General features: G+C 31.4%; 1 protein-coding gene across 1 annotated transcript; it reads left to right on the top strand.

Moving 5' to 3' along the window:
• The first annotated feature begins 763 nt into the window (after window positions 1-763).
• LOC132715185 (glycine receptor subunit alpha-2-like) lies at window positions 764-18,862 on the top strand. The gene is made up of 7 exons (XM_060698169.1): window positions 764-925; window positions 1,425-1,495; window positions 9,973-10,040; window positions 12,301-12,527; window positions 13,263-13,345; window positions 17,674-17,814; window positions 18,381-18,862. Exons 1-7 carry the CDS (start codon window positions 852-854, stop codon window positions 18,725-18,727), a joined length of 1,011 nt encoding a protein of 336 aa, XP_060554152.1. The 5' UTR covers window positions 764-851; the 3' UTR covers window positions 18,728-18,862.
• The last annotated feature ends 8,265 nt before the right edge of the window (window positions 18,863-27,127 follow it).

Below are 27,127 nucleotides of genomic sequence, written 5' to 3'. Positions count from 1 at the left end.
CATTGAGTGTCTTTGTTTATCAAGTTGCATGATCAACAGGGCATTATACTTGCGATGTTGCTTCATTTTATTGACCTCTATTAAATGGCTTAAGATGCTCCACTGGACTAAAAAAATAGCCATCTCTATTCCCTTTAAGTATTAAGTAAGACATTTTGAAAGGAGAAAGGTCTGAGTTATGTAACATAAATGACGGTTTCGTTACGGTAACCCAAGTGTTTAAACTTTATCCATATGGTTAAAATTGACCTTGTCTTCAGGCCACTTCAGTTAATGATGGTTAATTCAAAAGATAACTAGGTTTTTCTTTTGCATGGAAACTTTGACTTATTTAGACCATGTCTTTATTTGGTTTCATGCCATTATCCTTCAAAACGTACATTCATTGTATTCTTAGAACCAAATTTTTTTATTTTTTAATTATGACTTCGACTATCGTTGGTTTTTCAGATGGGTAATCAAAAGGTCATCATGGAAGTTTGTGATTTTTTAAAACTAATCTTCAAAACGTTGGAACACAAGTAAACTGTTATGTCAATTCAAATTTGACATTGCTTGATCTTTAATGCGGAGTGTCAACTTGAATTTGGCCATTGGCAATTAATCAGAGTTTATCAATCGCATTTTGATCTGTATATGTAAAATCTTATGGAAAGAACCATTATTTTTAAACATGAGACGAATGGTAAGATAAATATTTTGTATCAAGTAAACGTGTAAAATATTGGAAAACTAGTGTTGGTTATCCCGTCTGAAGTTTATCATATTTATCTATTTGACGATAACTCACTTCACAAAAAGAGTGTAGACGTTACAACAACCGAATACGCCTGCTTTAACAAAACAACAGAATGGATCGAACTGCAATATTGTTAACCATCGTTTTTCTTTTTGTAAAATGTTTGCCGGGCCAGTCTGTGACAAGGTATGCTTATTTTTCTGTTTTTTCTTTGTTTTTTTCTTTGTTATTATTTTATTTTATTGATTTTACATGTTTGTATGTGTCTAAATGAAAGAAAGTAACAACAACATTCGAGGTCCTTATTAAGCTCTACTATAATTGTTTAACCATATGAATTTGCAACATCGCAGTTTAAGTGCTATATTGCAGTTGTAAGGCTGTTTTGAAAATTGTATTGTTTTTTCAATACCGCGGGATTAATGAATCCATTGAAATTTGCTCCCAGCGATTTTTGCTTATATACAGCGAGCAAGTTTTCTTAATTCTCACAATTAAATTGAATTACACCGTATCTGCAGTATTCGACTGTCCTCTCTTATTTCAAAATTGAATAAAGCTTTTCATGCAAATCATCTATATCTAATTATGTTTTATATGTAAGTAGATTTTATAACAGTAAATAGATAATCATCGATAATATGAGAGATTTATCTTACTAAAGTTTCTTTTTTGTAAATTTCAGACGGGAGATCCTAAATAATTTAACAATGAGTTCCGAATACGATGCTGGATATCCGGCTGATTACGACAAACGTATGTTTAATTCATATTACTTTTTATATTTCTAAGATATTTTGGTACTTTAACTTTACGTGTCGTATTTATTTTTTTTTTTTATTTGTATTAGTAATAACAGAACTAGCTTGATAGGTTTTTTGGTATTATACATGTCCTTGGATGTTTGTTAATCAAACATATTTGAAATATACGATTTCGTCTTTTGAAACTGTCGAGTTAAATTGATGTTTAACCTCATAAGAAGAAACCGAAACCGGAAGGCAAAAAAGAAAAAATGAAAGAAAACAACAACAACGACAACCCCCCCCCAAACAACAACCACCAAATAAACGAAATGCGCAAGAATTATACGAAAATCGAAAATGGATAAATTTCCCTTTACAAAATTATATATCGGAAAGGTCTTGAAGAACGCTCTCAGTTGAAACAAATAAAAAATGTAGTGCACTTAATGAATGTTTTTCTTCTTTTTTTCGTCAGGAAAAGTTATAAAATAAAATAAGATGATGTATGAAAACAAAGTATTATTCAAATAAGATCGTATATTTTTGTGAAACATCAACATTTTATTTGCCGTTCAAATCACTTGATCTTACTTTAAAATCACGATCACACTTTTTAACCTTTTCTGTCATTCTAGAACACCTTAAATGTGGTATGATACACAAAACGGAAAGAGTTTATCGGTTTATCCTAAACTAAATAACTAACCATGTTAACAAATAGTATGTAAAGTCTAAGATTTGTTGAGTTTCTCTTAATAACATCGTTAAATAATCAAATATATTGATAGAGTTTTGGTTAGACAACTGATTATCACTCCTGAGGTCCCGGGTTCGATCCTGGGTTATAACCGTGGGATTTTTCAGAGACACTTTCAGTGTTTCCCACCTAACTAGAGGTGTACTGGTAAGAAATCCAGGTAATCCTCGCATGTATCAGTGCTATACACTGGGCATGTAAAAGAACCAAGGGGTCTATTCAATAAGAGCTAGGGGCTGGTTCCCGGATTCCCTTGTATCTCATAGCTGTCTCTTAAAAATGTATACAATGTATACCTGCTTAGAGTGATCGTAAACGATTTTAAAGCAGTATGATGTAGAACTAGAACTAGAACTAGAACTAGAGGTAGATGTTCAAGTGGAAAGTACATTATTTAACTACTTATTATTATGTTTTTAGAAACCGAAAGTGCTAATTGTTTTGACCTATTTCGGAGTTAGTAATAATTGGGTGACAATAGAATTCTATCATTGATTCTGATTGTCAGACATGTTTTAACTACTTTAATCCGTATGAAGTCCAATATTATAATGAAAGTTGTGTGTTAATATCATTGCGCTTTATATTGATTCTTTAAATCTGCCCCGCTTACTTCCTTTTACCTTCCACATAACGCATTGTTAATACTTGTTGCTGGAAGTAATGTAGTTTCTCTTCTAGATGCTAGTTAGAAAACAAAGTAAAATCATACTATCGTTCTCGTTAATAATTGATAGTACTCATACATCATTTTAAGTAAATTTTTGAAACCTGTTAAAGCAGAAATGTGCAAATATAGACGTTTTTTACAATACGATTTTTCCGGAGCAAAGGATGTTGCATTTCGTGCATGCGAATTCTGCGTAGGGCAAAAACGCAAATAACGCTATTCTACATTTTAGCATACTTAAAGGCATTAAAGGATGTAATTTCAAATTATTTCACCTAGAAAATAGAAATTTTTGGATGAATTAAAGTGGTATGTACTTAAAACGTGAACTGATATTTATAACAAATATGACTAATAATCAATGACCAGAAGTCCTCTGTTTAACGTATCATTAGATGACTTTTACCGTAGTAATTTAAATTGAAACAGCAAGGTGTCAAAGATGAAAATTTTATTACTCATGTATTAGATAATATTACGTTATTGGGATTCATTTGAATATGGATTAACAATGCGATAATTAATTGTCAAACAGATGACACGTGACCGAATGTTATTTGTCAGCTATTTCACAATATCATTCAACCGGGAAGTTTTGATACCGGCATGACATAGTTAATCGCGTAAAATTATAAAAATCATAATTTAAGTAACTTTTATTTATACCAATCTCATCATTTCATTAATCATTTCATTAATCAGTTCATTAATTTTGTGAAGTGACAGAAAATGTGACGCGCATGATATGTTCAGGAGGAACCGGTTGAAATGTGTGTTATTTCACTGGGCAGCACAGTCAAGTTGGATAACGAATACAAATATAACTGAGCACGAAAAAACATTATCATGTGATACGATTTTTTTAGAAAGATAATTGACTTCGATTTAATATGTTATAAAATTTCTTTTGTTTTTTTATGAAAGATTTTCAAAAAAAATCAAAGAAAAAAAATCTGACTTCATTTTTGCTAACATGTATATTGCCTCACTTTTTTATAACAATTATATCAACGTCAAGTCCGTGGTCGTAAGAGGAAATTCATAAACAATCGTATTTTTCCATGCCTTTTAATTGGCTTATTGGCCATTGGCTTTAAAGGTATTTTAGTGTTCCTGTTAAAAGTTATTTTATATGATTTTCTATTTTTTTTTTAAACTAACTCAGAATTGTCTACGAACTTCTACTACATTTCTATAAAGGGTGCAGATTGCGCATGCGCGAGAAAATACCACTTCTTGTCAACTTTTCATACAACGGACAGCGTCGTTAAAAGGTCTATAAAAATACCATCCTGTGACTTCAAATGAAATCCGTAACATTTTATTATTTCAGCTTGATTGAGTTCCTTTTGAAATTACAACAATGTTGCTATAAATTAGTCGAAAAATTCTCCAAGTACGATTTAATGTTAATGTCGTTATGCAATACTCGTATTAGTTCAATTAACCCATTATTTGTTAAGTATTTGTTTCCTTTGCGCATGTTGCAGACGTACAAGTTTATTAAGTAATTTTTATCAATTAAGAACCACAAAGGAAGCGACCGGTAGGGACCAGAATGTTAGCGTTTGTCCATTTCTTCTCTAAGGGATTATAAAGAGCACGACCCCACCACACAGAGTGGTGACTTGATGTATGAAGAAACGTTGACTCGGCTCTCCCCTAGAATTTAACCGATGTGACGTCGTCATAATAAGGCGGGGCTTTTAGATTCAGTTAACACATGCCAACTTGTTCCAAACTCTTAACTTTATAAATAAGTGACAAAATTTGCCTGTTTGTACGACGAGGAATATTTCTTTTTTTTTTTTAAAAAGTGTACTAATGTGATTGGCCGACAAATGATGTTGAACACTAAGCACAATGAGTATGTATGATAGCATCTTTTATTCTTGTTTATGTACTCATATGGTCAATGTTTTATACAACGATTTGAAAGCAATTAATCTAATTTGATTCTTCTGTTCAATGATAACTTCTTTTCAACTTGAATACTTAAAAAGAAATGTGAAGGAGATCTAGTCTTTCAGTTACTTGATTTTAATTGAGTGACTTTTACCAAATTGAGGTATTTTATATCTGCTGTTTTAGCGTGTATATGCTGTACTCATTACGTCAAATTTATTGACCGATTATTCATTTTTCTAGGAATTCAGAACAAGATAATAAATGTCCTGATAAAAATTATCAAAACTGAACAACATATATTCATAAGTAAATAAAAAGTGATACACAGCAATGAACGACGATCCTGATTACCCTTTATCTTCTACATACGAAACATGTGAGGCAATTTTTAGGATGATAGTAAGAATTTGAAGTGTCTGATAGCTAGATAAATTTATTTTGATAGCTTTCACCTCGATCTTTGATACAGCGTAAGCTAATCAAAGTGCATTATACAGATATAATAGTTTACTGTTACTTCATATTTCATTCACGTAAATATGTACATTTTAAAAACAATGCTACTAGTCTGGTTATTATAAACACTTATACAGTTTGAATTGCTTTAAGATGAAAATGTGAAAATATTGTGACTCTAGCAAAAATCATATCAATGAAATACCGATATCATAATGTCATAAATTTATTCCGTTAAACTCTACATATATTTCTATATTAAGAAAAGCTCGAATATACACAGAACAGTTAATTTTGGTATCTTTTGAAAAAATGACAAGCACATTTAGTTAAATATGTAGTGGATTGTATGACCTTTTCATGACATTATTAAAATTTGATCAGATTTTCATTAAATTATTTAAATGGGTTGATAAAACAATAATATTTGGATCGAAATAATGTATTTACGATACTAAATATATATGAAAACTTGATCACCATTCGTTCATTTCAACAGATGGTTTTGCGTTTAATTTAATAATAAGACCTGTACAAATTTCTTTTTATACAAATTTGATAAATAAGAAGAAAGAAATACCAAGATATCATATTATCAATTTAGGTGGGAGGTAAACTTCTTGAAAGACTGAGGCGTAGAACTTTACAAGTAATGTCACTGGTAAAATGCGTTGCCCGTCTATCTATTGTTAACTAGATAAGCCGCTCTCCGCACTTCTCCTGACCAGATCAAGAGATGTATGTAGCAAAGCAAGGAGAGTTGACATGTTAATTATATGCATAGTTGTTTTGTTAAAGTAGACCTATAGAAACTAATTGAAAATGTAAATGCAATTGTATTAAGTTTTCGACTGGTTGCTTTGGAAAAAAACAAACATAGAAGACTTCAGATTTGTAAAATTCAGTGAGCTGTGTTCTGGCGATAAGTCGGCAGCCAAAAATGAAATACATTCATTTTAGTAAACTTTTTGAAACCTGTTTTAAGTAGATTTCTTAAAACGCTTTAGGTGCGGATTATATAGAAATATACCTTACTTTGAATAAAATCCATAAATAATTTTGAGTATCTTTGATGAATAATGTTGCTATCAACGAAAGAAATATCCCAATGCGAGTTTATGCCAATGACGTTAAGTAATTCTCAATAAAACAATTACTAGTGTATGTTAAATGATTCTTTATTTTGTATATTTTGTATATCATAGTGTTTATTAAGTGAAATTATAACAATTAAAAACGCCAAAGGAAGCAACGTTAACGGACCAAATGACTAGTAAAATGTTTGGGTTTGTCTCTTTTTTCTTCTCTAAAGGATTAAAAGAAGCACGACCCAACCACAAAAACGGTGACTGATTGTATAAATAAATGTTGACCCTGTTCTCGCTAAGAATTTATCAATGTCAAATCCTCATAATAATACGGGGCTTCTGCATTCAATTACGCATATGTACTTCGTCCCAAACCTTTAATTATTAAGTGGTCCATTTATAAATAAATGACAAAAATGTGTGTCTATAACATTATGATTTCTTTTTGAAATTTAAGTTATTATATTGGTCGACAAATGATGTTGTTCACGAGAAACAATGAATATGTTTCATCATCTTTTATTGTTGTTTATATACCATATTATTTCGCCTTATTTGTGTTTACTATTTTCTTTGTCTATGGACCCGATTTTTATCAATTAATCCCTTAGATTTACAGCTAAAAATAATTTGGAAGCACGATTTCCTTTAGAATTTTATTATGTAAAGTCATATATTGGTCCCCCTTTGGTGATTGGCAGCATGTCATATTAATGAATGAGAACGGGAACAAAGCTATAAATAGATAACATTAAGAAAGTCTGAAAATCTATGTGTAGAAGTAGTTTAATTAACTGCTACCGTAATGGAACGAACTGGAGAGTTTTGCAGAATGAAATGCAAACATATTCAACCATAAATTTCACCCTTTATAAATTATCGAAAAAAATATAGTAAATTAAATAGCTCCCCTGATGATTTAAATCGACCCTGGTGTCCCGAATTTTTGCGAGGCAATCGGTTTTAGGGTGGTTTGGGTGGAATGTTGATTTGCCGGATACTTCTACACACATTGATGGGTCAGACGAGGATTTTGAAGCAATTCAACAAAATAGTGGATTTATCTCCCAATAAACCAATTAACAATAGCACTTATTTATAACCTATGTCAAGTAACTTTTATATCTTTGACTCGCATGACATGCATGAACGAGATGTTAGTGAATTTCCTCATACTCTATGATACCTGTCTAAAATACAGGTAACAGTCTTCCATTGATAAATAATGTTTCAATATATCAACATGCCATGCAAATTTATTCATGACTTTAAATGTACCATTATTTTGCTCGGTTCCTATAATTCACTGGTTTTATGATATCACAGTATTTACATTTTCTGTGACTGCTACTAAAAGTTTTACATGATAATGCTAATATTTTTAAATCTGTCACACGAAATTCATTTTCATCTGCAAATAAATCTTTTGAGTAATGACTTTATTCGTGGCAATAAAACTATTTAATAAAATCTTCATATTTAACCACTTTTTCCCTTAATTGTTTTTACACAGTCAATTAAAATATGTTATAATCACACCAAATCAAAAACACTGTAATTTATGACAATCAGGATTAACTGAAGATGAAACTCATTTCTTAATTGTGTGTCCGGTATATAATGATATAAGATCAATGACATTTAATGACATTATTACAATTGATGTATATAACAACATGAAATATATGGAAAAATTAGTATTTCTTATTAAAAATCAACAGAACAAAGTAATAAAATTTCTTGTTAAAAGCCTATGTGTTAAGGAGAAATTTGCTGTATAATAGGTAACTGTTTTTAAACGTGTCAATAATGAAACATGATGATATATTGACTCACCATTTTCTGAAATCAGATACTGTAATTAACAGATCGAGCAGCAACTTTGATCTCATTTAAATGTTCCATTTTAAAAGCTATGCATTGATCACAAGTTGTATATTTGTATATATACGAGTACATGCACAATTCTGGTAAAATCAAATTAACCATTGAAAAGTTTAAAAGAATATCTGGTCATCAGATTTCTACTAGTTCGTCGTCACTTGCTGCATTTATTGCTTGGACGCCAATTGATGCTTTTCACCCATGCCTTTCTTGTTTATCATGATATGTATACCATTTGGTGCGACACATGTAACGGACCTTTTGAAAAATAAAGTCGATTTGGCTTATTTACATGTGGATTTTAATATTTCATACAATGATAAGTTGTTGATATTTGTAGTAAGTGAGTAGCATTATAGGTGAAAAAAGAAAATGTACATGCTTTGATATTTTTATCATCTTGTATTACTGACTACAGTAGTGGCACAAACAGAACAATGTTACACTACTATCATGTCACATTACATTTACAAGTCTTGTTTGTATTGGAATTACTTTTCTTACCAGGTTGGCATCAGAGAAAGCATTTTTTTTTTTTATTGAATTTAATATCTGGCCCCTCTGTCATGGACAGTGCATACGATGATTAAATGATTTACCAAACACCCGGAATAATGTACACTAGTCCTTACTCTAAATAGAAAATGACTTGTGCGCAGAAATGATTTGGTAAGGTATCTGTAATAAGCGCATTGTTTGCGCGGAGCTTCACAATTGCTGCATTGCAGCAACATTTTTAATTGTAAGATAACTAAATTTGAAGGGAATAAGGGTGATATTTTTCTGTTCAAGATGGTGGTGCTGTTGGTAGTTTTCACTCCGAAACACGAAAACAAAAAAAAACACATTGAATTCACCAGAGCACAGTTCAATCACCGCGTCGTTCCTGGGCAGTATGTCAAACAGTTTGCCAGTTATAGTTGCCTTCACTTTCGCAAGGAATTGAAACTTCTGTACATGTCAGAGCAGAGGTACAGTGCGAATGACCGTAGAAAGGATTTCATGGTCAACGAAAGTGACCTGCGCCGTCCGGGAATCGAGCCCGGGTCGCTCGATGATTCACAGTCCAACGCTCTACCTATGTGCTAACCGGATCTATTCAATATAATTTCTTTTCTCCATTTATAATTAAAAGAATGTGAATTAGATGCAATCTTAAGGTGACTTGTTTTTAATTAAGTGACATTCACTAGATCGAGTCACTCTATATCTGTATTCTAGAGTGTCTTAAGATAATGCAGTGTGTAACGTTATACTCATTAAGTCAAATATTTTAAGATATATATTTTTTCGGATACACGTAATTCAAAACGAGATTATTATTGTTCTGATAAAATTTATCAAAAAAGAACAACACATATTCCTAAGTAAATAAAAAGTGATGCACAGCATTGAACGACCCTGTTCAAGTACCTTTTTATCTTATACATATAAAGCATTTGGGACGATTTTTAGGACGGCGTTTAAAATTTGAAGTGTTTGGTAACTAGTGTATTAACTTTAATAGTGTTGACCTCCAACGCTATGGTCAAGCGATAAGTTGACAGCCGAAACAATGACATATAAATGTTATTTTAATTGACATTTTTGATTGATTGAATGACTAATTGGTTTATTGATTGAGGTATTAAGCAATGCATGAACCTTTGCTCCTTTTACGAAGAAATATGTGTTATGGTTCTCTAGCAGCTGTATTGAATTAATCATGTATTTATCCTTTACAGCTATGCCGAGTAATGTTATTGTACAACTAGAGATATCAGATGTGACATCAATAAATGAGCAAAGAATGGTAAATTTGTTTTAACCTTTAACTGAATATACGTACAAAACAACAACTTATTAAATTCTTTATGATACATAATTGTTAAAATATTATAATAGGGTAAGTCATTCGTCACAGTTATAACAAATTAAACTTATTATATCTGTAACAGTTAAAGAATTTTCTTTATTTAATATAGAAAATAAAGTGAAATAGCCATTATCAAAGAACGTTTAAAAAGAAATTCCTGGCATATATGAAATGTTGCCGTATAAGCAATTTTATATTTATTGAATGCGAAAGTCTTAAGATATATTCTAACTTTCATCAGTTAAACAAGAGCTGTCAATGCAAGATTGATGCACAATTGATGATCTTCAGTGTATGACAAAAGGAAAATATTCCATACACAAAAATATTCAATGTACATGACATAGTTATGATTCTTGGATATTGGCCAATGTTAAGTTAAGGGCCTTTGCTGCAAGCAAAATTTTAAGCGATCATTTTTTAAATACATGTTGGGCCATTGTTCATATAGCTACGGGCATTGGGAAGTGAACACAAATAATGATCCCAAAAAATAGAGAAAAACAGAATCCCTAAAGAAAGCCCAACGCGGCAAAATTGTAAATGTTGCAGGCTCGGTTTGATTGAGCCTGTTCATGGACGGTACCAAGACATGTGTTGAATTTCATGTGCATATCCTAAATAGTTTCAAACATAAATTTTTACACCATACAATTTTAATTAAGAGTTACATACAGTTCACTGAAATTATATACGCATATTTCACTTCTCTTACAATTTTTAAACATTCAAACATACAACAAATTTTATATACGAGGTATGATCAAAAAATCCTCGGCCCGATATACTTCTAGCCACAACATTGACATTTACACACACTACGTCGATACCGATATCTTTTTGAAGATTACTGACCGAGTTTCACGCGGTTTTACACAGATTAAGTAACATAAAACACACTTTGATCTGTAGACGGGTGTATCATTTAAACCAAATGGAGAAAGTTAAAATCAGACCCGTCATTAAATACCTCTGTAATATGCCCCCCCCCCCCCCCCCCAAGGAAATTCACGTAGATTCATGGATAAGGCATGCCAAAGGTTTCCGCTAGAATGGTCATCAGACAGTTGACAGACGACCAGAAACGGACCAGGCTTTACATTTCAAGATATATTTTGTCTCGCTTTGAGGATAAAAACTTATTTTATCTACCGGATCGTAAATCAGGATGAAACATGGGTCCATCACTTCGATCAATAATCCAAAAAACAGAGCATGCAGTGGAATCATCCTGGCTCACCCCCCCCCCCCCACCCGAAGAAATTCAAGAAAGCCTGTTTCGCAATTATTCGCAGTGATTCTTTTTTTTCGTTTTTCACAGATTCAAAATATTTCTACATGTCGCAAAGAGGGAACAAAGTGACAAAACAAACACACTAAGGTCGATAACTTCGCACACTAGTTTATCCGTCGCACAACTTGTTAGATTCATAACAATTATTAGTTTTTCAAGTAACAAAATCCGCTCGATACAAAATCTTATCCTTTTAATCCTTATAAAGACATTTGTCATATGTTTTGGCAATCCATCAAGGAATCAGAAAGATAGAAGACAAATATGAAGTGGACATTTACATTGACCATTATTGTGCGGAGCGGGCTGTAAAGATATATGCCAAATTGAAAATCAAGCAGGTATTGACAATTGTATAAACCGGACATGATTTGACCTTTAACATACAAGTTTGTCCTTGGCTGTTAAAGTGACAACTTTGGTTTTGTCATTGTAGACTAGAAACAATACATTGCAGTAACCTCGACCTTTCATTCAAATTTTTTTTTGTTCTTTCACGAGTCCATTGTGAAATCATAATGGTTATATTTTTCAATCATTTGAAATTTTATGATGCATGAAGAAATTATTAACCGGAAACAAACTAAAACTCCATTTAAGGTAAATGCGATAAGTTCAATCCCCTGCTGTGCCCTTGCCCTTCTATGTAGGGACGTGGGTCTTTTTCATGATTTTTATTAATTCAAATGTAAATGCAATTATATGTATACATGTTACCTTCTTAAAGAGGAAACATATTGAGCATTCGTTAAACAGAATCTTACAAGATATTTTCCTCTCAGCGTTATGAATGAATGAGTGAATACATAAATAGATAAATAAATAAATAAATAAATAAAAGCAACAACAAGAGCAAAAGACTTGTTTAATTTTCTAAACTTCATTATGTACATGCATTTTCAGGAGTACAGTCTTATGATGTTTTTGAGAATGCAGTGGGTCGATAGCAGATTGGCATTTAATGATTCCGCAAATTTCACTCGAATCGAATTAACTGGAAATATGGTCAACTTGATCTGGACACCTGATGTGTACATCAGTAATGAGAGAGAAGTTGATGCTCGTTCACTTGTGAAACACGAAAAACTTGCCTACATCGATTGTCATGGACTAGTATCATTCAGCATGAGGTAAATATTAAATCTTAATTTTAAGTTTTTAGTTGATCGTCTTAAAACAGATAATCAATCATTTGTTAAGTTTTGTTTATATTATTTTTTTACATGCTTATCGGTAGTTTATAGAAATATATCAGTGTAATAAAACTGATATTTCACTGTTTGAAACAATGACATTATTGATTTGATAATTTTTACTGTTTTGAATTTAATCCCGTTGCGTGAAATACCAGCGTGCACGGTATTTGAAACCAACTAACTGACGTGATGTCGTAAATGACGATACTTTGTATTATAATTTGGCGCGCTTTTCATTAAGCATTATGTTAAAATGTCTTTTTTAACGTTTCTTTGCATATAATAAAAATTAAATGTGTTTAGTTTAGTGTAAGATCGAAATATTTTTCACCACGTAAACACCAAAAGTTCATATTTCACTTGTGGCTGCGCCACTAGTGAAATATACCTTTGGTACTCACTTGGTGAAATATACGTATTCCAATCTTACACTGAACTCAACAAATATCCTCTATATCATTTATGTATTTCTTGTTCATCAAATGGTATAGAATACAGATTAAATTAATATTTTCTTAGAAAAACACCTTGAACTAGTTTACCTGGACAACATGTAAAAGATGCTTACAAGAATATCAAAATCATTTAAAAATTAAATTCTTTATAATTTCAATCGAGGTACAGATGGAAACTAATTTGTTAAAATATATTTGTTGTTGTTCGTTTTAGAATATCATTGACAGGTTATTGTCACATGGATTTAACAAAATATCCGTTTGACGAACAAACATGCAATGTGAGGTTGCAAAGCTGTGAGTACTTCTAAATGTTTTTCGTTTACGCCAAAAAATGTTTATTTGTAAGGTTAATAACTATTTATCGATAGTGTATGCGGTTTTTTTCCTGATCTTATCAAATAATTCAACGCCAAATGACCTATTTAACTGATAATATTTCACCATGATTCAAAACTGATATCGTTCTTAAGTTTCAGGTATTCGCATTTTTACTTTTTAAACAAACACTGAAATCCTGTGTCATTTGTGCATAAATGTATCATTTACAAATGTTCAAATTAGGGTTATTAATTAAAGAATATTTATTCAATATTTACCAAGTTTATACTGTCACATCTGCACCCGATGCAGGATAAACGTTCTTCTGTTAAGGAAATAGTTATCATTTTTCAGTACATTCTTGTAGAATAATGCATGGTGTAAGTTCAAAGTTTCCTTAGTAATGTTTTCAAGAAGGCCAATAAGCTTAGACAAAACATTACAAAGCATGTGAACGATAAACTGTGTATCATCTTACTATAACGAAACGAGTCATCTTTACAAATCTTCAGGTTTAGTATCTACATGTATTTCTCAATGCTGTTATTTGTTAATGCTAATGTTATTATGCTTGGAAGTTAAATTTAAATAGTTAAATATGATAATATAGATAAGTACAATTTTTTTTTGAAAGTGCAAGCATGCATGATAACTGTTTCAATAAGCACAATAGCAGTGTCAATGAGTAAATTGTAACAGTAAACATGCATTGTATAATTTCTACCTCAATATCATTCCATACGGATAGACCTGTAACAGAAAACAGCAATTAGTTTTCAATGTGGTCAACAATGGAAATTTGAAAGGTTAGCATTTGGTTTGTCTACTAGTTCAGTTGCATTCACACGACTAGTACAAATAGTTTTAAGGGTCTTATCTGGAAAACTTTTGTTTGTATCTAGATGAAATTATTCTATTTGCAAAGAACTATGTTGATACTTTAAAACAGCCTGAAGAAGCTTTACAGAGGCTGAAGCAAACAAACTTAAAACCTAGAAAATGTGTTCTTTTTCAAAAGCAGGTCTCACTTTTTGTTTAAATGGTAGGTGAGTGAAGAAGGGACCTCCACGTTTTCTTGAACTGGTTTCTTTTTACTGAAAATATATTCATTAATTTTTTGAAAAAGCAAAACCGCTTCACATTTAAACAGAAAAAGTTAAGATGTTTATTTAGACTATCCAGTGTGAATATGTTTTCCAACCATTAAAAACTGCTTTAATAACAAGCCTTATACTAGATTTCCCTACCCAAAATGATTATTTCATACTTGATACGGACGTGAGTAAGATCAGTATGAGAGCCATGCTACATCAAACACAAAACGGAGAAGAAAAAGCAATCGCATACTGCCCTAAGTGACTTCCGAGGTCCGAGCGGGACTCTGTTTGACGTGAAGAAAGAAACTTGCAGTCGTGTTCGCCGTTAAACATTTTAATCATTTTTTGTGCGGCAGAAAACTCACTTTTCCCACAGATCATTCAAGTCTAAGATGGCTTACTTATTTGAATGGTTAGAAGTAAAACAATGTCTGGCGCAACAAAAAATATGGAAAACCTGATGGAAAAGGAAATTATTAGGGAAGGCTGTATACAACCTGTCAAGTCTGGAGGGTAAATAGTGAAAAGTTAACTATAGGGAACAGGTCTGCAAAGTTTGACAGTAAAACTTCACATGAATGTGAATGTGTGTCCGCCCAGTAGAGAGAGTAATGTCTGCTTGAACAAAAATATGGAAATCACACACACAAACCATGATAATTCATCAACAAGCAACAAACAATTAGATTATGTGATCAAATAAACACAAAATACGGAGTCAACAGTGACACTGATATAAATGTTAAGAGCTCTTGGCTAAGTTGCAAAGAGAAGATTCAGTAATAATTATGTCACGTGTTAGAATGGGTGTTGTCTGGAAACAAGCCAAAGTGGAATTATGTATCTAAATATAGTGCAGAATATAAGTAGTATTGGAATCGTTAGGAATCATTGACACTTAAGGAAGATATCCTTTACAGAAACTGGGTCGGTGACCTAGATAACTCATTAGAATATCAGATTATTCTTCCTAAAGTCTGTATTAAACAGGTTTTAAGTGCATAATTAAACAATATCAGCTCATTTTAGCGTAATTAAAGAAAACAATATTAAGGGTTAGACAAAAGTTTTTTTCTGGTATTGCTTACGAAAATATATTAAAGACCGGATTAGAAAATGCATTGTATGTGAACCAAGAAAACTGGTACATCAGACAAAAACAAGTTTACATGAAAATATTCGTAACTGGAAAAAGTTAGGAAAGAAATGGGGAAGACTTTGAAAGTCCTTTAGGGAAAATTGAATAAACACCAAGAAATTTAAACAATTCATATCAAATGGTAGTCACGGATTACTTCTCTAATTGGGCCGAGGCAATTCCATCACCTTATATAGAAACTCAAATAGAGAGAAATAAGAATCCCTAAAGAAAGCCCAACACGGCAAAATTGAAAATGTTCAGGCTTGGTTTGATTGCGCCTGTTCATGGACGGTCCTGGTAAGTGCAAAATATCGTCCACGCCCCCTAGCACCGGCTTAAGCAGTATTCAACATTTAACATGAACTGGTAAAATTTTGAAACAACCGCAGATGTGTTCATATGGCGGTTATCATGGAACCTTCAAAGTGACACTTTAGTGCCATTCCATGAAAAGCGGCATATAGCCCCCAAGTAAAAAAGGCGTGTGCCCTAAACGAGAAAACAATGGGCGGAACTAAATAAAATTGAATTTGAAAGGGGATCAGAGGTTATGATCAAGTAGTAGTAGATACACTTATATCAAGTGTTTCTCAAAGGCTTTGAATAACTTTGAATATACAGAGCAAGGTCCACAGTTTGAGTCTAATCTTTTAAAAGAGCTCTGAAATCTATTTGACATTAAACCTGAAGGGGCTGGAGAGTTTTAGTACGATGTTCTGTTGTAGAACGATTTTCGGCTCAACGTTGGCAATATACCAGAGTATACAAACAAACCTTTGTTACTGTGAGATCCCCTATCCATTCCATTATATGGGTTTTTGTGGAATCGGGACTGAGGCTCACAGGGGCAAACCGGAAATCGCGAGATATGAGCTGACGGTTTTCTACCCAACATTGACAAAACACGAGTGTTTTCCCAACGGACACATTGATACTAACGGACACACGGTCAGACCCTTAAACTTTCCCAACATATAAGGTTTGTGGAATTGAGACTTGGGCTCACATGTTCCAACCGGAAACGTCTAGAAAATTTTCATCATAAGTATCCGTGATTTTGGTTATTCTAGATAGCTGGATTGTCCGGAGATCTAGGTGATTGGTAATTTGAAACTACATTATGGAATAAACCAATGGTATTTTGCACAGGTTTTACTGTATCATCTCGGGCTAGCCGGTTCCAGTCGGAACCGGATTTCGAATGGCCAAAGTAGCTGGTTAGACAAAAATATGGTCAGGTTGATCCGGCTACCTACACGAACATGATATTTATGCTGTTAAAATGTTTTCTCATAAATCGACTTTTGTCTTAACATATTTTCTTTAAATTACCCAGATAATTGTTGTTTTGAACTGTTGTTTTTAATTGATTGCGAGATGAAGCTATCTATATTCAAAAGGACAGGTTGAATTATTCCGTAATGTTGAAATATAAAAAATTGTAGGTTTGTGATATCTCGTTTAGTCCTCTCACTATTAAAACACTATTTATATAACCAAAGTGAAAGGTGATGTAAAATCCCTGACAAAAGTTTGAATTAATTTCTATTTACATGCCATCGCCCCGGTTTTGCATAAAAGAACCTTCAGTCAATTAAGATGTTGTAAAGCAAGTTAATTTGTTTACTTTTATTTGTTTAATACAAGTTATTCACATGCAGTGACCATCACGTATTTCTTTCAGTCAGTCATTTACTCGTAGATCACAGTTAGAGTCATACAATAGCAACATAGCAAAAAAAAAAAAAAAAAAAAAAAAAAAAAAAAAAAAATATATTATATATATATATATATATATATATATATATATATCATAATAAAAAATGCAACTATAAAACACCATCCCGCAAACATTGTTCAGTCTTCACTTGGTAATGTTTTCATAATATGCGTCGGACAAGTTTTAACTAACGTAATATACAAAATTGTGATAAACCTTAGAATTTATAGCCCGATGACATGACATTTTACAGGAATAACATTTAAATCCATAATAAAAAATATTTTTATATATTGATTACTTGTCAATTTGAATATGATTATTTAATTGATTCTATTGCATAAAGACGCATTTACGTCGGACAAACTCATTTTACAATGGTCTGAGTATAGTGTACTAACTAAAGACTACAAATTGACAAATTATGACGTACACCTAGGAAGTCAATCGGAAGGTATAGAAGGAACAGATAAGAGATCCCTTGCAGGTAAACAACTACAAACATACAGTAGATTTTTTTTTATTCATACACCGATGTAAATGAATTCTAAAATGACAGCTATGAACTCACTCTTTTAAAAAATAACACACACACACGCACGCATACACACACACGCGCGCACCAACATACGAACCCATGAATGCATGCACTCACATACAATGAGTTTGTAAATTTAAAAAATGCATTAAAATAAACATAACAGAGTACGGTTTGGCATTCTCATTAATTGCAACAAAAAAAACTTACATATTCAATAACAAATAATTTATAAAATGAGAGCTATAAACTCACCCTCGCACACACTCGCGCAGAAACATACACCAGCACACGAATGCATGCACATACATACAATAGATTTGTACATTTTGAAAATAAACATAACAGAGTAAGTTTTGATATTCTCATTTATTGCAAAAAAACTTCCATATTCAATAACAAAATTTGACATTTCTTTAAACATTTGTTAAAGAAAACGAAGTTAGTTACAGACTATGCATGTATGTTATTCTGCCATTAAATCTTTAGACTATTAGTCGGAAATTCATTTTCAGCGGGCCAGTTCTCCTTCTTGACAATAAGTATACTATTTGAAAGAAAGAGTCAAGCATATGGATCCATGTACTTTGCTCCATTCCCAATATATGTTGTGATTTCTCTGTGTTCAATTTGGTTAAGAAAAGAGATAGGCTCTTGCATTGCTTTATGTACTGGTGGAATCATGGCAACCGTGCTACAATGGATTGCGGTATACTCAAGATTGCCACCTGTTTGGTACTTTACATATCTTGATGGTTGGATTTTGGGAAACCTTGTCTGCATTTGCGTTATTCTTATAATAAATGTAATCTTGCATTTATGCGGACCCAAGGTTTGTCTACTGTTTACTAGACACGTTTAAATAAAAGATATATCAAATGGTCTCATTGGTTGTTACTATAAAAACTTATCATTTTCTAAACAATTTTCAAATAAGAAATAACTAAGTTATTACAACTTTATTTAAATAATTTCAATAATTTTGAACAAAATTAAATTTAAATGAACTTAATGACTAATTTGTACTCTGTTGTATCGTCTATTTGTTAAGGACTTTGCCTACGTTTTTCACGTAGACTTACTCAAATTTACATTGAATTATCTTTATACTTATGATCATTATAAAGGACATTTCTGCCGATGAACAAGAAAATGGAGACAGCAAAGAGAATAAGTTTGAATCTTTTTTTACCGTTTTGGTTCCGCTTATACAAGATAAAATAGAATGACAACAATGTTAAAATCAATAAGAGCACCCATTGATTTAAACGTTAAAAAATAAATCACTACTTAAGCAGCCTATGGAACCGAATAGTAACAATCAGAATACACATGATTATATTTTAGATAAATGAGAACTGTGGACATAAAGAAACAATTCAGGACGAAAAAGAAGAAAGTCTGCTACCTGCGGTAGGTTTGAAGTGTTTAAACTTCCTTTATTACATTCTTCCTGTACAAGATCAAATGATATCACAGCACTGTTGAATCAAAGTACCAATTGAATTAATGTTACAAGAACGGCACCGTTCTCAAATTATGCATTATATTGCAATTTAAAAGGAATATAATGAAATGGTGCGACAAACGTTCAACGATAACATGACGTTGTGTTCGGGAAATTCGACCAAATTAAAACCATATGAGCTTTATATCTAAGCCTATAAGTTCTAGAAATCAATTTTGTTTCTGGTATAACACCGTGTCTTTATTTAGAAGTTAACATCTATCAGCATTCCATTGATAACAAAATCAACTTGATATATAAAAAAAAAAAAAGAATTCGACATCAGGTGTGCGAGTTTGTAGCTAAAAACTAACATGTTTGAAACATATTCCTGTCTATAATTTAAAAATTCAGAACATAGAGCATTGGCGCATGACATCGACTTGTGGTCTTTCCTGCTGAACAAAAGGTGTCTTATATGTATGCAGTGTAACTTAAAAAGCCTTCAGCATACCATTTTAAATAATCCATTAGACAAGGAATATACACGACGAACAATGATGCAAGAATCTTCTTTTAACCACAAAGCTTAAGAAACAAAAACTACCTGGCGGCAAAATAGTTCAAAAGCCATTTTATGATTATTCAAATATGACTTGTGAGTAATGGTTGAGCAATTGAGATAGATCATATATAAAATATTTATAAATAGTTACAATGGGAAAGTTTACATCAATTGATTGAAATATTACATTTTTTCTACAATTAAGGTTGAACAACTGAGATATGGAAAGGTATTCACAAATTTTCATTCGAAACAATTTCATGGAACAATAAAAGCTACTTTCACAACAAAATAATTATATGTTATCCATTTTGGGCATATTTGCCCTGAAAATTTGACTTATTATCAAGTATGGCAGTTTTGTTACATTGACGAAACAACTAATATCTTGTTGTTTTATGTTTTTAAAGGGATAGTATTTAATTCTAAAAGCTTAAGCTATTTAAATTTACCCCGTTTTGCGGTCACTTTCTTTAAATAAACTTATTTTAGTTGATTAAGCTATCCTATGTGCAAATAAACCGCCAAAGTCTTAGATGTTTGTGGTACGTAATAGTGCCTACTGAACTTCTACAAAATGTAACATTAATCATGTTTCATGAGACAATAGTATTGAAGTTCAGTAATCCCGAGGAGGGGCAATTATCGATCCCACAGAAATTATTCATAAACCTTTATAGTACCTCAAGGCATTGCGTCTTTCCAATATTTATAGTCTGGATATAATGGTTTTTGTGTACAAAATTTGTAAAGAGATGCTAACATGAAGGTCTGAAAATATGCCGAACATAGGAAAATACTTTTAACCATCTTGCGCCAAACTTCAATGCACACAGCTCAGATATTTGGCAAGAAACAATGTTTTTTGGATTTCCTTCAAATGTTTATAAACCAGATGATCTTATACAATGTGAACTTACACTCTTAAATGTAATGTTCAAATACGTTATAATACTAAGTTGTTTCAAATCTTAATAATTAAATATAAATTATATTAAATAAAATCGCCAGTAACTGACAAAGATATTTTATTCCACTTTTTTATCGTACATCTATTCATCTTTAGAAATTTATACTATTTTTTAAAATGCTTATGGTTCAATTAAAGACATATCTAAAAATTATTTATTATTAAAAGATTACTTTAATTTCATTTTTATAAAGAAAGCGCAAAATTTCTGTGACATTCAGGCTTCATAACCCTGTTTTCCGATCCTAAGATTATTTGTTGTTGTATGTTGCTTGATTTGCTTATTGATATAGATAATCATTTAATGTATCATAATAAAATTTTCCTCGACTTTGCACAAAACTCCCTTGAATGTTTTAAATGGGTATTACAGGCAAGAAAGGAAACTTGGAACGGGAGAGGGGTAAGTTTGAATTTTTTTTTACCTCATTTTTTTAAAATAAAAAGACAGCAGTTGATTGAAATATTACATTTTTTCTACAATTAAGGGTGAACAACTGAGATATGGAAAGGTATTCACAAATTTTCATTCGAAACAATTTCATGGAACAATTAAAGCTACTTTCACAACAAAATAATTATATGTTATCCATTTTGGGCATATTTGCCCTGAAAATTTGGCTTATTATCAAGTATGGCAGTTTTGTTACATTGACGAAACAACTAATATCTTGTTTTGTTATGTTTTAAAGGGATATTATTTAATTTTAAAAGCCTCAGCTGTTTAAATTTACCCCGTTTTGCGGTCACTTTCTTTAAATAAACTTATTTTAGTTGTTTAAGATATTCTATGTGCAAATGAACCGCCAAAGTCTTAGATGTTTGTGGTACGTAAATGTGCCTACTGAACTTCTACAAAATGTAACATTAATCATGTTTCATGAGACAATAGTATTGAAGTTCAGTGATCCCGAGGAGGGGCAATTATCGATCCCACAGAAATTATTCATTAACCTTTATAGTACCTCAAGGCATTGCGTCTTGCCAATATTTATAGTCTGGATATAATGGTTTTTGTGTACAAAATTTGTAAAGAGATGCTCACATAAAGGTCTGAAAAATACGATATGCCGAACATAGGAAAATACTTTTAACCATCTTGCGCCAAACTTCAATGCACACAGCTCAGATATTTGGCAAGAAACATTGTTTTTGGGATTTCCTTCAAATGTTTATAAACCAGATGATCTTACACAATGTGAACTTATACTCTTAAATGTAATGTTCGAATACGTTATAATACTAAGTTGTTTCAAATCTTAATAATTAAATATAAATTATATTAAATAAAATCGCCAGTAACTGACAAAGATATTTTATTCCACTTTTTTATCGTACATCTATTCATCTTCAGAAATTTATACTATTTTTTAAAATGCCTATGGTTCCATTAGAGACATATCTAAAAATTATTTATTATCAAAAGATTACTTTAATTTCATTTTTATAAAGAAAGCGCAAACTTTCTGTGACATTCAGGCTTCATACCCCTGTTTTCCGATCCTAAGATTATTCTGTTGTTGTATGTTGCTTGATTCGCTTATTGATATAGATAACATTCAATGTATCATAATAAATTTTTCCTCGACTTTGCATAAAACTCCCTAGAATGTTTTAAATAGGTATTACAGGCAAGAAGGGCAACATGGGACGGGAGAGGGGTAAGTTTGATTTTTTTTGACCTCATTTTATAAAAAATAAAAAGACAGCAGTTGATTGAAATATTACATTTTTTCTACAATTAAGGGTGAACAACTGAGATATGGAAAGGTATTCACAAATTATGATTCGAAACAATTTTATGGAACCATTTACGCTACTTTCACAACAAAATAATTATATGTTATCCATTTTGGGCATATTTGCCCTGAAAATTTGACTTATTATCAAGTATGGCAGTTTTGTTACATTGACGAAACAACTAATATCTTGTTGTGTTATGTTTTTAAAGGGATAGTATTTAATTCTAAAAGCTTTAGCTATTTAAATTTACCCCGTTTTGCGGTCACTTTCTTTAAATAAACTTATTTTAGTTGATTAAGCTATCCTATGTGCAAATAAACCGCCAAAGTCTTAGATGTTTGTGGTACGTAATAGTGCCTACTGAACTTCTACAAAATGTAACATTAATCATGTTTCATGAGACAATAGTATTGAAGTTCAGTGATCCCGAGGAGGGGCAATAATCGATCCAACAGAAATTATTCATAAACCTTTATAGTACCTCAATGCATTGCGTCTTGCCAATATTTATAGTCTGGTTATAATGGTTTTTGTGTACAAAATTTGTGAAGAGATGCTTACATAAAGGTCTGAAAATATGCCGAACATAGGAAAATACTTTAAACCATCTTGCGCCAAACTTCAATGCACACAGCTCAGATATTTGACAAGAAACATTGTTTTTGGGATTTCCTTCAAATGTTTATAAACCAGATGATCTTATACAATGTGAACTTATACTCTGAAATGTAATGTTCGAATACGTTATAATACTAAGTTGTTTCAAATCTTAATAATTAAATAGTAATAAAATCGCCAGTAACTGACAAAGTTATTTTATTCCACTTTTTTTATCGTACATCTATTCATCTTCAGAAAGTTATACTATTTTTTAAAATGCTTATGATTCAATTAAAGACATATCTAAAATTATTTGTTATTAAAAGATTACTTTAAAATAATTTTTATAAAGAAAGCGCAAAATTTCTGTGACATTCAGGCTTCATAACCCTGTTTTCCGATCCTAAGATTATTTGTTGTTGTATGTTGCTTGATTTGCTTATTGATATAGATAATCATTTAATGTATCATAATAAATTTTTCCTCGACTTTGCACAAAACTCCCTAGAAATGTTTTAAATAGGTATTACAGGCAAGAAACGAAACTCGGGACGGGAGAGGGGTAAGTTTGAATTTTTTGACCTCATTTTTTTAAAATAAAAAGAAAGCAGTTGATTGAAATATTACATTTTTTCTACAATTAAGGGTGAACAACTGAGATATGGAAAGGTATTCACAAATTATCATTCGAAACAATTTCATGGAACAATTTAAGCTACAGTGTACTTTCACAACAAAATGATTATAATTTATGTTATCCATTTTGGGCATATTTGCCCTGAAAATTTGGCTTATTATCAAGTATGGCAGTTTTGTTACATTGACAAAACAACTAATATCTTGTTTTGTTATGCTTTTAAAGGGATAGTATTTAATTTTAAAAGCCTCAGTTATTTAAAGTTATCCCGTTATGCGGTCACTTTCTTTAAATAAACTTATTTTAGTTGATTAAGCTATCCTATGTGCAAATAAACCGCCAAAGTCTTAGATGTTTGTGGTACGTAATAGTGCCTACTGAACTGTGTTGTTATATTTTCTGGTCCTGCCAACACTATAAAGTGCTGAGAATTGAGTACCGCTCAAGCCGGTGCCAGGGGGCGTGAGGGATGGTGCACTTATTTATTATCTCTTATGTACAGACTCAATCAAACCGAGTCTGCAATTCTTATGTTATTTTGTTGTGATTAATGCTTCCGAGGGATCACTTTGTTTCCAGAATTTTCTACAAAATGTAACATTAATCATGTTTCATGAGACAAAAGTATTGAAGTTCAGTGATCCCGAGGAGGGGCAATTATCGATCCCACAGAAATTATTCATTAACCTTTATAGTACCTCAAGGCATTGCGTCTTTCCAATATTTATAGTCTGGATATAATGGTTTTTGTGTACAAAATTTGTGAAGAGATGCTTACATAAAGGTCTGAAAAATATGCCGAACATAGGAAAATACTTCTAACCTTCTTGCGCCAAACTTCAATGCACACAGCTCAGATATTTGGCAAGAAACATTGTTTTGGGGATTTCCTTCAAATGTTTATAAACCAGATGATCTCATACAATGTGAACTTACACTCTTAAATGTAATGTTCAAATACGTTATAATACTAAGTTGTTTCAAATCTTAGTAATTAAATAGTAATAAAATCGCCAGTAACTGACAAAGTTATTTTATTCCACTTTTTTATCGTACATCTATTCATCTTCAGTAATTTATACTATTTTTTAAAATGTTTATGATTCAATTAAATACATATCCAAAAATTATTTGTTATTAAAAGATTACTTTAATATAATTTTTATAAAAAAAAGCGCAAAATTTCTGTAACATTCAGGCTTCATAACCCTGTTTTCCGATCCTAAGATTATTCTGTTGTTGTATGTTGCTTGATTCGCTTATTGATATAGATAATCATTTAATGTATCATAATAAATTTTTCCTCGACTTTGCACAAAACTCCCTCGAATGTTTTGAATAGGTATTACAGACAAGAAACGAAACTTGGGACGGGAGAGGGGTAAGTTTGATTTTTTTTGACCTCATTCTATAAAAAATAAAAAGACAGCAGTTGATTGAAATATTACATTTTTTCTACAATTAAGGGTGAACAACTGAGATATGGAAAGGTATTCACAAATTATGATTCGAAACAATTTGATGGAACCATTTAAGCTACTTTCACAACAATATAATTATATGTTATCCATTTTGGGCATATTTGCCCTGAAAATTTGGCTTATTATCAAGTATGACAGTTTTGTTACATTGACGAAACAACTAATATCTTGTTTTGTTATGTTTTTAAAGGGATAGTATTTAATTTTAAAAGCCTCAGTTATTTTAAAGTTACCCCGTTTTGCGGTCACTTTCTTTAAATAAACTTATTTTAGTTGATTAAGCTATCCTATATGCAAATAAACCACCAAAGTCTTAGATGTTTGTGGTACGTAATAGTGCCTACTTAACTTCTACAAAATGTAACATTTATCATGTTTCATGAGACAATAGTATTGAAGTTCAGTGATCCCGAGGAGGGGCAATTATCGATCCCACAGAAATTATTCATAAACCTTTATAGTACCTCAAGGCATTGCGTCTTGCCAATATTTATAGTCTGGATATAATGGTTTTTGTGTACAAAATTTGTAAAGAGATGCTAACATAAAGGTCTGAAAAATATGCCGAACATAGGAAAATACTTTTAACCTTCTTGCGCCAAACTTCAATGCACACAGCTCAGATATTTGACAAGAAACATTGTTTTTGGGATTTCCTTCAAATGTTTATAAACCAGATGATCTTATACAATGTGAACTTACACTCTTAAATGTAATGTTCGAATACGTTATAATACTAAGTTGTTTCAAATCTTAGTAATTAAATAGTAATAAAATCGCCAGTAACTGACAAAGTTATTTTATTCCACTTTTTTATCGTACATCTATTTATCTTCAGAAATTTATACTATTTTTTAAAATGTTTATGATTCAATTAAATACATATCCAAAAATTATTTGTTATTCAAAGATTACTTTAATATAATTTTTATAAAAACAAGCGCAAAATTTCTGTGACATTCAGGCTTCATAACCCTGTTTTCCGATCCTAAGATTATTCTGTTGTTGTATGTTGCTTGATTCGCTTATTGATATAGATAATCATTTAATGTATCATAATAAATTTTTCCTCGACTTTGCACAAAACTCCCTAGAAATGTTTTGAATAGGTATTACAGACAAGAAACGAAACTTGGGACGGGAGAAGGGTAAGTTTGATTTTTTTTGACCTCATTTTATAAAAAAAAAAGACAGCAGTTGATTGAAATATTACATTTTTTCTACAATTAAGGATGAACAACTGAGATATGGAAAGGTATTCAGAAATTATGATTCGAAACAATTTCATGGAACCATTTAAGCTACTTTCACAACAATATAATTATATGTTATCCATTTTGGGCATATTTGCCCTGAAAATTTGGCTTATTATCAAGTATGACAGTTTTGTTACATTGACGAAACAACTAATATCTTGTTTTGTTATGTTTTTAAAGGGATAGTTTTTAATTTTAAAAGCCTCAGTTATTTTAAAGTTACCCCGTTTTGCGGTCACTTTCTTTAAATAAACTTATTTTAGTTGATTAAGCTATCCTATGTGCAAATAAACCGCCAAAGTCTTAGATGTTTGTGGTACGTAATAGTGCCTACTGAACTTCTACAAAATGTAACATTTATCATGTTTCATGAGACAATAGTATTGAAGTTCAGTGATCCCGAGGAGGGGCAATTATCGATCCCACAGAAATTATTCATAAACCTTTATAGTACCTCAAGGCATTGCGTCTTGCCAATATTTATAGTCTGGATATAATGGTTTTTGTGTACAAAATTTGTAAAGAGATGCTAACATAAAGGTCTGAAAAATATGCCGAACATA

Source organism: Ruditapes philippinarum, unplaced genomic scaffold (genome assembly GCF_026571515.1).
Source record: "Ruditapes philippinarum isolate M1 unplaced genomic scaffold, ASM2657151v2 ctg1224_1_1_1_1, whole genome shotgun sequence".
In the NCBI taxonomy this organism is placed as follows: domain Eukaryota; kingdom Metazoa; phylum Mollusca; class Bivalvia; order Venerida; family Veneridae; genus Ruditapes; species Ruditapes philippinarum.
This window is presented reverse-complemented; position numbering and strand designations above follow the sequence as displayed.